This window comes from Pongo abelii, chromosome 19, assembly GCF_028885655.2.
Source record: "Pongo abelii isolate AG06213 chromosome 19, NHGRI_mPonAbe1-v2.0_pri, whole genome shotgun sequence".
Classification (NCBI taxonomy): Eukaryota; Metazoa; Chordata; class Mammalia; order Primates; family Hominidae; genus Pongo; species Pongo abelii.
Window position 1 is genome coordinate 9797052 of NC_072004.2, and position 14937 is coordinate 9811988.

A 14937-nucleotide genomic window follows, 5' to 3' on the forward strand; every position below is an offset into this window, starting at 1 on the left:
GCTGATGTGGGAGGATCACTTAAGCCCCAGGAGGTTGAGACTGTAATGAGCTATGATTGTGCCACTGCACTCCAGCCTGGGTGACAGAGTGAGACTCTGTCTCAAAAAACAACAAACAAACAAAAAACAGTTTAATGTTAGAATCTAAGTGGTGGATATACAGATGTTCTTTATAAAGTTTCTTTAACTTTGGTGTATGTTTGAAATTTTCATAATAAATATTGAGGACAAATAAAAAAATTCTATACCTGAATTTAACACAAAACATTAATAAATGTAGTGGTGTGACCAAACCTTGCCAAGATTAAGACACAAAACAAACACTTTCACACTAAGGAGACAAACTGATCCAAGAAAGTAGGGGTTTCCATCTCAGGAAACATGGTTGCCTGTAGACCAAGATTTGTTTGTTCCGGTTATCAATACCAGTGGTGTAGGTGTGTTAGTAGATGTTAACAGCAGGCTCCCTGCTTCCACCCCGAAGAAAATAAGTCTATGATTTGTTAACACTTGCCAATTTTGGTGGCATTAATGCCCCCCCATGGCCAATTTCAAGCTACCATTGTGACCACAGAGTATGCACAGTAGCGCAGCATTAGACATGTTTCTCCTCATGCAGATACAACAGCAAAAATAACCTCAGTGGCACTGAACACAGACATGTAGAAATGTAATTAGGAAGTGATGAAATTGGAGTATTTATTGCTTTTATTCTGAATATAATTTATTCATTGTAAATTTACATCATTTAATTTTTTTTTCTTTTTTTTTTGAGACGGAGTTCTGCTCTTGTTGCCCAAGCTGGAATGCAGTGGCACAATCTCGGCTCACTGCAACCTCCGCCTTCCAGTTTCAAGCGATTCTTCTGCCTCAGCCTCCCGAGTAGCTGGGACTACAGGGGCATGCTGCCACACCCAGCTATTTTTTGTATTTTTAGTAGAGACGGGGTTTCACCATGTTGGCCAGGCTGGTCTTGAACGCCTGACCTCATGATCTGCCCTCCTCGTCCTCCCAAAGTGCTGGGATTACAGGTGTGAGCCACTGCGCCCGGCCATCATTTAATTTTTAAGAATGCTCGTGTTTCGCAACTGGTTCCCTGAAAATTTGCCAATCAGTTCTCTCAAGCCAGGATGACCATACCACTGGGTCTACCAGGGTGATTTTTTTCACTCTTGCCAACAAGTTGAGCCCCAGGTTCATGTCCATTAGAGGAGGCTGATCATATTCAGGTTCAACACGTTTCATAACCTAGCTATTTGGTCTAACAGGAGCCATCTGGTTGGGTCTCTGTTCCTTCAGAGCCTCCTGGGTGTTGGCATGTCCTTGTCTCCCTTAAGTGTATCCTAATCTTCTATCAAGGTGCAGTGGCTCATAAGTATAATCCCAGTGCTTTGGGAGGCTGAGGCAGGAGGGCTGCTTAAGGCCAGGAGTTTGAGACCAGCCTGCTCAACATAGCAAGATTCCATGTCTAATCTTCCATCAGACATGAAGAACCTTCAACTGGATCCTCCACATCCTCAGGGAATTCTGTCTAAACCTCTTACTTTCCTACTGGATTTGAGTTAACAGAATCCTGTGATCCTTATACAGTTTTGCTGTGTGAGATATCACACCTCTTAAAGGGATCAGAAGGACACCTGTAGTTGGATTAGATCCGGTTTATCTCAAGAATTTGTCTGACTTTTTTCACACCAAAGTTGTGCTAATGGCATGCCTTGAATTAGGCAAATTGTGTATTTTTTTTTTCTCCTGGGCTTCAAACTGTTTGAGAACAACAACAAAGTCACAGTTATATTTGACTATCACCCCCAAACCTCTGACCTAGTACTGAGGTGCACAGTGGCCTTTGCATACAGTAGGCACTTAATAAATACTACATGAATGGCTTCACAAATTCTGAGTGAATTGGTCTGTGGTGGGGTCCAGCCATCAATACTAGTTCCCAAGTTCCCCAGATGATCCTAATATGCAGCCACGGTTGAGAACCACAAGTGTGCTGACACAGTGGCACCATCCCCAAGTCAGCAAATAGGGAGCACTAAGCAAGATTTGAAAACTGCACTTTCAAAGGCAGGAAGTAAAGATTTCTCTCTTTGGAAAAGTGAGGACAAGAGCATTGCCTCCTCCCCTCTGCAAATGGCCATATTTCCAAGAATTCAAATACTTAACAAAAAAAACAACTTCTGGCCATGTTTACCTGTGTTTCTAATAGAGGGTTGAAATTTTGCCCAAAAAAGGCCAGTGTTAGTAAATCTTTGCCCTTCGGACTTTTGGCAAACAAAATATGTTACGTTCTTCCAACTAACGGGATGCTGGGGGTCCTTATGCATGTTAAATGGCACTTTTAAAGGAGATTGTGTGTGTGTGTGTGTGTGTGCACGCATAAGCATTAACAAGTGTGTTTAGATGACTTAGTATGGAATTGCGTTTAATGGAATGAAAATAAATTATTATACCTTACTTTGTCCTTTAAAAAGTGCTTTCTATTCTTAAATACGTGATTTAATTAATACATACATATGAATTGATATATCTGTATATAATTTTAATATATATGGTATATAATTTTAATAATACATTTTAATTTTAATATAATTTATAATATATCCCTTGATTATATATGATTTTTCCAACATTTTATTTTGAAATATTGAAACACATAGAAAAATTAAAAGAATAATATAGTAGACACTCACATACCCAGTATTTAGATTCAAAATGTAATAACATTTTGACACATTTGCTTTCTCTCTGTTTCTCTCTTTCTGAACTATTTAAAACTAATTCATAGACATCATGAGATTTCACCCCTAAATTCATCGGGTACCTCCTAAGATTAAGGACATCATTCTACACAACTACATTACCATTATTTCAACCAAGTAAAATTAACAGTGATTTTTATCACATGGCCTATTTCATCCATATTTAATATTTTTTCCAATTGTTTTCCCAAACTTTTATAGCTTTTCTGCCCTAGAAATATTTCTCTCTCTTTTTTACAGCTGGATAGTATTTCATTTAGCATATCTACCTGTTTGTTCAGCCACTGTCCTATGACCATCTGGGTTATTTCCAATCTTTTTTTTCTTTTTTTCTTTTTCTTTTTTTTTTTTTTTTTTGAGACAGAGTCTTGCTCTGTTGCCCAGGCTGGAGTGCAGCAGTGTGATCTCGGCTCATGCAAGCTTTGCCTCCGGGGTTCATGCCATTCTCCTGTCTCAGCCTCCTGAGTAGCTGGGACTACAGGCGCCCGCCACCACGCCTGGCTAATTTTTTGTATTTTTAGTAGAGACAGAGTTTCACTGTATTAGTCAGGATGGTCTTGATCTCCTGGCCTCGTGATCCGCCTGCCTCAGCCTCTCAAAGTGCTGGGATTACAGGCGTGAGCCACTGCGCCCAGCCTATTTCCAATATTTTATTCCTAAAACTGCTACAGTGAATAACCTCATATGTGTATGTTGGCTCATATTTGTGGCAGTATATCTTTTGGAAGATTTCTAGAAGTGGGATCACTGGATTAAAGGCAGATGCATATATAATTTTGTTAGACATTGCCATTGGGGTTATACATTTGTCCTCCCTTCAGCTATGTACGAGAGTACCTGTTTCCTCGTTGGGTGCGTATCACATATTGATCAGGAAGCTTCTTATAAAGGTGTCTAAGTGACATAAGATTCACCTGTTGGTACGAAGCGTGAGCTGGATACCTGATGTTTTGGAGCCTCTAGGAAAGTAGCCAGGTTTTGTTAAAGACCTTAATGTAGAGGACAGTTGAAGAAAATCCTCTAAAAAAGTACAATTAAACCAACTGTAGCAGGTGCTCTTAGTGCCCTGCCCATATCCCCTTGCCCTAATCAATTCAGTACACAGCTGCTTAACTTCTTACCAAGAGTGCATGCATTTCTTTGCTGGTTCTCTGATTCCTGAAGCCCACTTGTTCCTTGAAATGCAGGCCATAAGTGCCATGAAATTAATGTGCCTTGGAAGTCACCTTCAATCGATGACTGGCAAGATTTGGTATGTTTCTATACCAACTCTCTTGGTCTTGGGGTTAGTTGACTCTGAGGATTCCAGAGCTTCCCCAGTGGGATTAAGCTCCAGTTTCCCACCATGGTAGCTGGCTTGATAACCCACCCTTTATTTGTCCTAACTGCTCCCTTACCCTACTGATGATTTTTTTCACTTTTTTTTTTTTTTTTTTTTTTTGAGCCGGAGTCTCTCTCTCTCTCACCTGGGCTGGAGTGCAATGGCACAATCTCGGCTCACTGCAACCTCCACCTCCAGGATTAAAGCGATTCTCCTGCCTCAGCCTCCTGAGTAGCTGGGATTACAGGTGCCCACCACCATGCCCAGCTAATTTTTGTATTTTTAGTAGAGACGGGGGTTTTGCCATGTTGGCCAGGTTGGTCTCGAACCCCTGACCTCAGGTGATCACCTGCCTGGGCCTCCCAAAGTGCTGGGATTACAGGCGTGTGAAGCACCACGCCCAGCTGATTTTTTTTCACTTTCTATGCAAGCTGCCTGCATTCCAATTCCTGTCTCAGGATCTGCTTCTTGGAAACCCAAACTAATTAGCACACAGACAAAAAAAAAAAAAAAAAAAAAAAGACATGTCCCCTAATTTGTTCCTAGAAAGCACAAAACACACACGTGTTTTAAAAATCATAATTTAGAAACAAATAGTTAGGTTATTTAATTAAACGTGTTAGCCTCGTATCTCCAATAAAATAAATCATGCTATTCGACCCAGTAATGTCTTGATATGCCACAGAAATAGTCGATTTAAAGAAACTACACCACTCTGTGTGCAGAAGCACAAAACACTTCTTTACTTTCAAGGTGTTTCATAGTCTATCTGGAAAGACAAGATGAATGAAAGCAAAGCATTATTGAATAATACAATTGACACCTTATTTGTGAAACAAACCACAAGTACTTTGACAATAAGAGTTGACCATAAACCGAGAGACATTTGAGGAGGATTTCTTATGGGGGTAGGTTTGTGCTGGTCTTAGAAGGAAAGATTTAGTTTCAAGGAGAGGCAAACAAGCGCAGTTGGAGACTGACAAGATTATAGGGATCTTGATGAAGTCTATAGAGAATAATTCTAGAGAGAAACGTGGTTGGGATTGACCTGGAAGAGCTCAAAGTCTACACTGAGAGTTCTGCCTCCAGACCACCACTGCAAAAAATGATAACAGAGAAAGAAAAAAACATACCACATAAACATTTTAATCTACATAAAGGAATGAAGAACACTAGAAATAGTACCTATAAAGGTAAATTTTTTATCTCGTTTAAAAAATGTTCTAAAAAGAGAAATAAATTTAGTTTTTAAAATCACACAAAATACATTAGAAATCAATAACAGTAAGATGTTTGGAAAATTCCCCAAATATTAAAAAAAAAATAACAACATACTTCTAAATAACCCATAAGTCAAGTAAAAAAGTATAAAATAAATTAGTAAATATTTTAACTAAATAAAGATGAAAATACAATAGGCCAATAATTTTGTGATGCAACCAAAGCAGTCATGGAGAGAAATGTATAGCTTTTTTTTTTTTTCACTCTAAGTTCTGGGATACATGTGCAGAACGGGCAGGTTTGTTACATAGGTATACATGTACCATGGTGGTTTGCTGCACCCATCAACCCGTCATCTAGGTTTTAAGCCCCACATGCATTAGGTATTTGTCATAATGCTCTCTCTCCCCTTGTTCCCCACCCCCTGACAGGCCCCTGTGTGTGATGTTCCCCTCTCTGTATCCATGTGTTCTCATTGTTTAACTACCACTTATGAGTGAGGACATGTGGTATATGGTTTTCTGTTCCTGTGTTAGTTTGCTGAGAATGATGGCTTCCAGCTTCATCCATGCCCCTGCAAAGGACAGTGAACTCATTCTTTTTTACGGCTGCATAGTATTCCATGGTGTATATGTGCCACATTTTCTTTATCCAATCTATAGCATTCTTATACTAGAAAATTGGAAAAATATCAAGTCAGTGGCCTAACTTCCACCTTAAGAAACTAGGAAAAAAACCTCAGCAAATTAAACTCAAAGTAAGCAAAAGAAAAGAATTAGAAAGTATGAATAGAATTCAATTAAATGGAAAACAGAAAGACAATAGGAAAATAAATAAAACCCAAACTTGGTTATTTAATCTTGGTGTTGATGGTTTTGAGTCTTTTCCATTCTGGTTTGATTTTTGTGCATTTTTGGCTGGAGTATTTCATAGATTTCTTCACTGGTGCTTTTTCTTCAGTTTCCTCCTCAAAATCATCATCTTCTTCAACATCATCATCTTCATCGTTGTCATCTTCTTCATCAGCAGGAAGTTTTAATTTTTTCTGTGGAAACTTGCTACCGCCTCCAGGGGCAGATTGCTTTCCAGATATACTTAAGAGTTTCACATTCTCCTCCTCTTCATCTTCTGACTCTGCATCTTCCTAAGTGCTGTCCACTAATAGGCATCTGCCCTGAGCCACACTCTTCAACTGTAAGACCATGGGTGGTGTGATTTCAAAGCCCCCAATGGAAACCATTGGCTGTACAGACATTTTCAAAGTTGCCAGTGTTACTTTAATTGGACTGCCTTCATAATTCATTGTCTCTGCATCAACAATATGCAATCATCCTTTGCACCAGCCCCTAAACTGACAATTCTTAAAGATAAGTGGTGTTCCTTTTCATCATTATCCACCTTAAAGGGATCATCTTTGTCAGCCTTTAGTTCACAACTGAAAACATAGTTCTGGGGCCTCCAGGGGCTCATGTCCATCTCCATCAAGTCCCCCATGGGGTGGTGGCACGTACTTAGGTGGGAGAAAATGCGGACAGAGATAAATGACTGCTGCTCCAGGGAACAGCTGTGCAGGACGGAATCACACCAGCCACACTTGGTTACTTGAGAAGATCAATAAATTTGGTAAACCTCTAGAAAGATGAACTTAAAAAAGGGAAAGAATTAAAGATGAGAGAGAGAGAAAGTGAGAGAGAAGTCAGGAATTATATTAAGAGAGATGGAACATCACTACTGATACTTTATAGACATTAAAAGGATAATAAGAGATTTTTATGAATGCCTTTCTGCCAATAATTTCTACATGTTGGATACAATAATTTTTTTAAAAGAAACAAACTACAAAATTTCACTAAAGAAGGAATGGATAACCAGAATAGTCCTATATCTATATTAAAATTGCCTTGTAGTTAAAATTCTCTCACAGAGAAAAACCTCGGACCTATTTAAATCCAATGGCGAATTCTACCAAATATGTAAAGTTAAAATAATGCCAATTCTACACGAACTCTCCAGAAAACTGAAAAGGAGGAACTACTTCCCAACTCAGCTATGTGGCCATTGTTAAACAGATGCCAAGACCAGACAAACACATTACAAGAAAATAAAACTACAGACCAAAATCCCTTATGAACATAGAACAAAAAATCACATTTAATAACAAAAAATTTCCAGGAAATTATCCTCTGTTCACAATCAGGCTACCTGGGACTCAGAGAAAATATTGCAATGTTTCATTGAGTCTTCTTCCAAGAGGTCATCTATGAAGACTTACTTTAGAAAGGAAACATTCAGACAGAAATTTGGCCCTGTCCTCCAGAAGGAAGGACCCATAGACCCTAGGGACAGTGCTCCCAAGGGCAAAGAGCCTGTTCTCATTCCCAAGGCATCCTCTTGTTCTGAACACAATTCCTTTATGATATTGTGGCTCTTGGTGTGTCAGTGCTGGGCTGTGGGCCCAGTCACAGGGGTGAGACCCACCGTGGGCTCTTACTTGTTAAGGCTCCTTGGCCTCTGAGATGTACCAGAGAGCAATCTAAACTGCCCTATTTCGGTGTCAACAAGGATTGGGAAGGAAAAGTTTAAAAAAATGTGGGGAGTCCATGCCTAGGCCCTTGGTGGCCCTGGGTGTGGAGCTGGGGGTTATGGCCATAGCCCCATGGCTTGGTGGTCATATCTGCTCTTCCTCTGTGTTCAGGTGGATCGTTATGCCTTGCTGTCAACCTTGCAGCTGATGTACACCGTGGGATACTCCTTCTCTCTTATCTCCCTCTTCCTGGCTCTCACCCTCCTCTTGTTTCTTCGGTGAGTAGAACTTCTGCAGACATGTGTTCAGGCAGGTATAGTAGCCCTCCTTCATCTACAGGGGATATGTTCTAAGAGTTCCAGTAGATGCCTGAAACCAGGGGTGGAACGAAACATAGTGTTCAAAACAGGGGTAGAACCAACCCTATGTTTGGTTCTATCTCCATGTTTTTTCCTATGCATACATACCTCTGATAAAGTTTAATTTATAAATCAGGCACAGTGAGAGATTAACAACAATAACCAATATAAAATAGAACAATTATAATGCTATACTATAATAAGAGTTATGTGAATGTGGCCCCTCTCTCTCTAAATATCTTATTACGCTATGTTCACCCTTCTTTTTGTGATGATCAAGGAATGGAACTGGTCAGTGTTAGATTTCATCACTTTACTCAGAATGGCACATAATTTAAAACTCATGAACTATTTATTTAATTATTTATTTCTGGAAGTTTTTCGTTTAATATTTTTGAGCCGCAGTGCACCATGATTGACCGTAGGTAACTAAAACAGTGGAAGGCAAAAGTGTGGATAATGGGACAACTATAGTATTGTGTAATTTGCTCATTGGCTACCTCTAGAAGGCACTGGAAGACTGGGCTGGATGTGTCATGAATCATCAAAGCTGGAAATGACCTGAGAGAGGCTAAGTCCCATCCATCCCATTTTGCAGATGAAGGGGAAGAAAGGGATGGCAATGTCCCAATCAGAGGCATTGAGTCGCCTCTGGCCATAAAGCCAGTTGGCTACACAGCTAGAATTTGAACCCAAGACTCCTGACAGTTTACCTCCTTTGGATTAGACACCTGCTGTGTGCCTGGCCCTGGTGTAAATCCCTAATCACACCCATTACCACCACAACCCATTCCCACTACAACTCAATCAGAGGCATTCTTTTTACAGAAGAGATTAAGAATCTTCCCCAAGGTAAACAAATGGGTGGAAGAGCTGGGATTTCAATTCAGGGCCCTCAGACACCAATTAGCTATCAAATTTAAGTGCTTACTCCTAAGCGCATTACATGCCTTAAGTCGTTTAAATGTCATCCCTAATTCAAATTTGGATTCATTCTATTCCTAGGAGGTTAGCATTATTATTACCCCCACTTTAGACATGAGTTAATTGAAATATAGAGAGATGAAGTAATTTGCCCAAGATCACCAGCTGGTGGGTGATGAAGCCAGGATCACAAGCAGGCAGTCTAGGATCTGAGCACTTTCACTCCCTAAACTTTCAGTATTCCAAAGCCTGTGTGCCTTTTACTAAATCATGCTTTTAGAAATCAGGCAAGTGAGACATTTATGGACCTACTAGAAAGCTCTCCAAAGCTGTCTCTGGTCTCAGGAACGTAAGCGGATATAACGTGGAAGAATGAGCATTTGACATAGGTGTGGGAGACCTGGAAACCAGCTCCAGAGCACCCCTCCACCTGGGCTTTGCTAGCCCTGGGTTGGGCCTCATGTGACTCCTCAATCCTGAGATGTTCTGCAGCTCCTAGGGTAGAGTCATGACCATCTACCCTTTTGGGAGAACCACGCTTGAGCTATGGGAGAACTCTGCAACTTGTACCCAATGATTATCTGTGACCTCCTTCCTCCATGCCCTGTCCCAAAGTCCCAGAACCAAGCCAGGAGAAAATAACTGCCCAGCCCTGTAGGAAGTCACTTCAGCCAAGCCTGGGACAACCAAGTGTCAGTTCTGCCTAAGGCTTGGGGAAAAGTAAGGCCCAGTCACTGCCCTCAAATAGCCCCCAGTCTAGTTAGAGAGAAGAATGCATAAATCCTAAGACACAAGAACCTGCCTCAGGTCCTTTTTAGAAATTAAAAATGTAACAATAGCTTTAAAGCGAAATAGGACAGGGTATGTGCTGCCCAGGGAGCACAGTGGAGGGAAAAGTTCTTTCCTCTGGCGACAGCAAGGATGCACAATGTCACATCACACACAAAGAGCCTGCAGGAGACCCCAGATGCGTAAGGAAGAGGTGATGAGAGCTAACATTTTTCTGGACACTTACTTATGCACACAGATTAACAGATTTAATCATTCCACAACCCCTGGAGGTAAGTGCTCTTGTTCTCAGAGGCAGAAGAGACTGGGAGACCCATACTTTGGCCTGAGAGTTTTTGTGTTTGAATCTCAACTCTGTGACTTACTGCTCTGGGACTTTGGACAGATGACTTCATCCTTCTGCTTTAATTCTTTCATTTATAAAATCAGGGTAATAATGGTTCCTATACCTCCAGTGGTGGTAAGGAGTAAGAATACTCAAATGTAGCTGCGTATGTAAATGATTTGGAACACAGCTGGCATGTTGAAGATGTTTTGTAGGTGATAGCTATTTTTTTTTTTTCCTGAGGGGGAGTCTCGCTCTGTTGCCAGGCTGGAGTGCAGTGGCGTGATCTCGACTCACTGCAATCTCCGACTCCCTGGTTCAAGCAATTCTCCTGCCTCAGCCTCCCCAGTAGCTGGGACTACAGGCACGTGCCACCACACCCAGCTAATTTTTGTATTTTTAGTAGAGACGGTGTTTCACCATGTTGGCCAGGGTGGTCTGGATCTCCTGACCTCATGATCCACCCGTCTCGGCCTCCCAAAGTGCTGGGATTACAGGTGTGAGCCACCGCACCCGGCTGGTGATAACTATTATTACTCTCATTTTACAAATGACGAAACCGAGGCACAGAGATTTACAGTCACATAATCCAGCAGTCCAGCTCTGCAGCCTATACTATGACCCTCTGTCTTTAGTGATAGATACACAGGCATAAAAGGCAGAGGCCTGTTGGTCGGAGCCATTCTTTCCTGAGGGAAGGCATTTGGTTTTTTCCTCGAACAGAAAACTCCACTGCACGCGCAACTACATCCACATGAACTTGTTTGCTTCTTTCATCCTGAGAACCCTGGCTGTACTTGTGAAGGACGTCGTCTTCTACAACTCTTACTCCAAGAGGCCTGACAATGAGAATGGGTGGATGTCCTACCTGTCGGAGGTAATCCCCTTCCCCACTGTTTAAACTGGACTCCCCACCTGATGGGTCAGTACCGGGAATCAGAAGGCAGGCAGGTGGGACTAGGAAGGGGCAGGGGGAGATAAGAGGGTTTCCAAGACTTTCTGGCTAGAGAAGCAGTACGTGACTTAACAAAATCACCACCTGCCAAGAGCAGGCCAGGTGAAAGAAACCAAAAGCAGAAGGGTTCACCATGGCTGCTGTATGTCCTTGGGTGGGAATTTCCTCATGTGCGAACAAAAGAATTGGACCAGATCAACATATTTTACAATTATAGCTGGCCCTCTGTATCCGTGAGTTCTGCATTCATGAATTTAACCAACTGGGGATAGAAGGTATCTGGGAATAAAAAGGGTGATTGTGCCTGACCTGAACATGTACAGACTTTTTTTTCCTTGTCATTATTCCCTAAACAATACAGTATAACAACTATTCACATAGCGTTTACGTTGTATTAAGTATTATAAGCAATCTAGCGATGATTTAAAGTATATGAAAGGATGTGCATAGGTTACAGGCAAATACTCCACCATTTTATAGAAGGGACTTGAGCATCTGTGGATTTTGGTATCCACAGGGGGTCCTAGAAACAATCCCCCAAGGATACTGAGGGACAATTGTACTATTTTCTTAAAGTGGCAATGCTTTTCCACATTGAAATCTGCACCTATTGAGATAGTTTTTCCTTTATCCTGCTAATGATGCAGTAACCTATTAAACTAACCTTGCATTCCTGGAATAAATCCAACTAGGTTTTGACATATTATTTTCTTTCTCCTAAGTTGCTGTCTTTAGTTTGCTAATACTGTGTTTTGTTGAGTATTTCCTTGTTGACATTCACGAGAAAGATTTGCCTGTAATACCTTTGTCAGGTTGGGGATCAAGTTTGTGCTAGCCTCTTAAAACAAATTAGAACTGGTTTCCTCTTTCACTATTCTCTGGAAGAATGTATTAAAGATAAGTATTATTTCTTCCTTAAATGTTTGATAGATTGTGCCAATTAAGCATTTTGGACCCAGAGGTTTCTTTATTGGTAAGTTTTAAACTATGGATTAATTACGAATCTTATATCCAGATTCTATTTCTTCTGTCAGCTATAGCAAATGAGTTTTTCTAGGAATTCGTCTATTTCATCTAACTGTTCGAATTTATTGGCATAATATTGTTCATGATATTCTCTTTGGATCGTTTCAAGTCCATTGGGTCTGTAAGAGTGTTCTCATTTTCATTCCTGATATTGATTATTTGTATCTTTGCTCTTTTTTCTACCGTTTGATCATGTTGGCAACAAGTTTCTCAACTTTATTGGACTTTTCAAAGAATAAACTTTTGGCATTGTTCATTATCTTTATTTCATGTTCTCTATTTCATTAACTTCTGCTTTTATTATTTCCTCTCATGTACTTTCTTTGGGCTTAATTTGCTATTCTTTTTCTACCTTTTTTTTACATGATCCTTAAAATAATTGATATTCAGCTTTTTTCTTTTTTAAAAAATGCACTTAAGGCTATAAGTTTTATTATATAAGGTTTGGTATTAACCGTATGCTGTAAGTTCATGCAATATTTTCTTTACATTCAGTTAAGAAATAATTTCTAATTTCTGTTTCATTTTTTTCTTTGATCCATGGATTGCTTAGAAGTCTATTTTCTAATTTCCAATCATATGAAAAATTTTTAGTTATTGATTTTAGCTTAATTGAACTGAGGTTAGAGTACTCTTCAGTGTTTCCATTAGGGCAGTTGCTGATGGTGAATTTTCTACATTTTTGTTTGTCTAAAAATGTCTAGAATGTTAAGGAGGAGGCTGGCCTTGAACACCTACCTGAAGCTCTCCTTCCTTCACATTTTGATATTATTGCCAACCTCCCTGAGATGGTCAGCAAAGGTCTGGGAGAGACCAGAGTAAAGAGGGAGGGGGCCAGGCACGGTGGCTAACACCTGCAATCCCAGCACTTTGGGAGGCCGAGGCGGGTGGATCACGAGGTCAGATCGAGATCATCCTGGCCAACATGGTGAAACCCTGTGTCTACTAAAAAAAAAAAATATATATATATATATATATACATATATACAAAAATTAGCTAGGTGTGGTGGCGCTTGCCTGTAATCCTAGCTACTCGGGAGGCTGACGCAGGAGAATCACTTGAACCAGGGAGTTGGAGGTTGCAGTGTGAGCTGAGATTGCACCACTGCACTCCATCCTGGCAACAGAGTGAGACTGTGTCTCAAAAAAAAAAAAAAAAAAAAAAAGAGGGAGAGGTTGTCCCTGGGAGGCCCTTCTTCCCCAACTTGGGATCAGATGCAGGGGAGCCTGGACTCACCCTCAGGTGTTTTGTCCTCTGCAGATGTCCACCTCCTGCCGCTCAGTCCAGGTTCTCTTGCACTACTTTGTGGGTGCCAATTACTTATGGTTGCTGGTTGAAGGCCTCTACCTCCACACGCTGCTGGAGCCCACAGTGCTTCCTGAGAGGCGGCTGTGGCCCAGATACCTGCTGTTGGGTTGGGGTGAGTGACCTGACCTTCAGCTTCCTTTCCTGGGGATCCATCAAGATATGGGAGGCCAATAGAGACTTTAGTTGAACTTAGAAACCTAACTGGAGGCTGCTCCTGGGACATATAAGTCCTCAAAGACAGGGAGCTTTGAAGAGGGGTATCTGTGTGCACACAAATGCACACATATGCACAGGTGCCATAGGCCCAACAGCTCAATTGACACGTTCAAAAATTGAGAAAGTCTTTGGTGGAATCTGATGATATTCCTCCTACCCTGTCCCCAACTGTATTAGTCTGCTTGGAATGTCAAAACAAAATACCTGTGTAGTTTAAATAACAGACATTGATTTCCTGTGGTTCTGGAGGGTGGGAAGTTCACCATGGTTGGGTTCTGGTGAGGGCTCTTTTCCTGGCTTGCAGTCAGCTGCCTTCTTCCTGTATTCTCACATGGTGAGGAAAGTTGAGAAAGCAAGCTCTCTGGTCTCTTTTTAAAAGGGCACTAATCCTGTCATGAGGACCCCACCCTCATGACCTCAGCTAAACCTAAGTAAGTACTACCAAAGGCTCTGTCTCCAAATGCCATCACTGGGGTAGGGCTTCAACATCTGACTTTTGAGAGGACATCTACATTTAGCCCATAATACCAGGTCTTCAAGAAGAGTTTTCTGATTAAAAAAATATGACCAAGAGTATCTAGATTTGGACCCCCTACCTCCACAAACCCTTTGGAGAATTTGGTGCTGCAGGATTCAGAGGAAATAACCTGGGCCAGTAATTCAGGAGATTCGGGTTAATATCCTTGAATTTATTCTCAGTTGCTTTGTGACAAGCATCAAGTCGCTTTCCCCCTCTGGGCCCTGGTTTCTTGGTTGGTAAAACAATGGATGGGCCCTGTGCCACCCTGTTTCTCTCCCGCTCTCACAGTCCACAACTCCATGATGTTAGGTTTGATGTTGTAACCACCTGTGGTTAGCCTCATCCGCTGTGGTGGGAGGCAGGCAGGTTTGGCCAACCAACTCCTAATTACATTTGCCTGTGTTTTCTCCCCAGCCTTCCCTGTGCTATTTGTTGTACCCTGGGGTTTCGCCCGTGCGCACCTGGAGAACACAGGGTAGGTAATTCACCGGGTGTTATTCTTTCATGAGCTGGTAATTCCCAGGCATGCCTAAATACAAAGAATGACATCATTTTACCATAGAAAATATCTATCCCTTCTCATTTTGGCCATCTAGAATATTCTTAGGAATGGGAGATAAAATAATCAGAGATCTTATAGCAATTAGTTTATTAATTTATTTACACATGCAAATTAGCTCAAA

At 41.1% G+C, this 14937-nt stretch overlaps 1 protein-coding gene across 1 annotated transcript in view; it reads left to right on the forward strand.

The window, feature by feature from the left end:
* GLP2R (glucagon like peptide 2 receptor) overlaps window positions 1-14937 on the forward strand; it is a 67203-nt gene that overhangs the window by 20251 nt on the left and 32015 nt on the right. The window contains exons 5-8 of the mRNA XM_002827026.6: window positions 8003-8109; window positions 10952-11105; window positions 13471-13630; window positions 14669-14729. Coding sequence (XP_002827072.3) covers window positions 8003-8109; window positions 10952-11105; window positions 13471-13630; window positions 14669-14729 — 482 coding nt within the window. The remainder of the gene's footprint in view (window positions 1-8002; window positions 8110-10951; window positions 11106-13470; window positions 13631-14668; window positions 14730-14937) is intronic.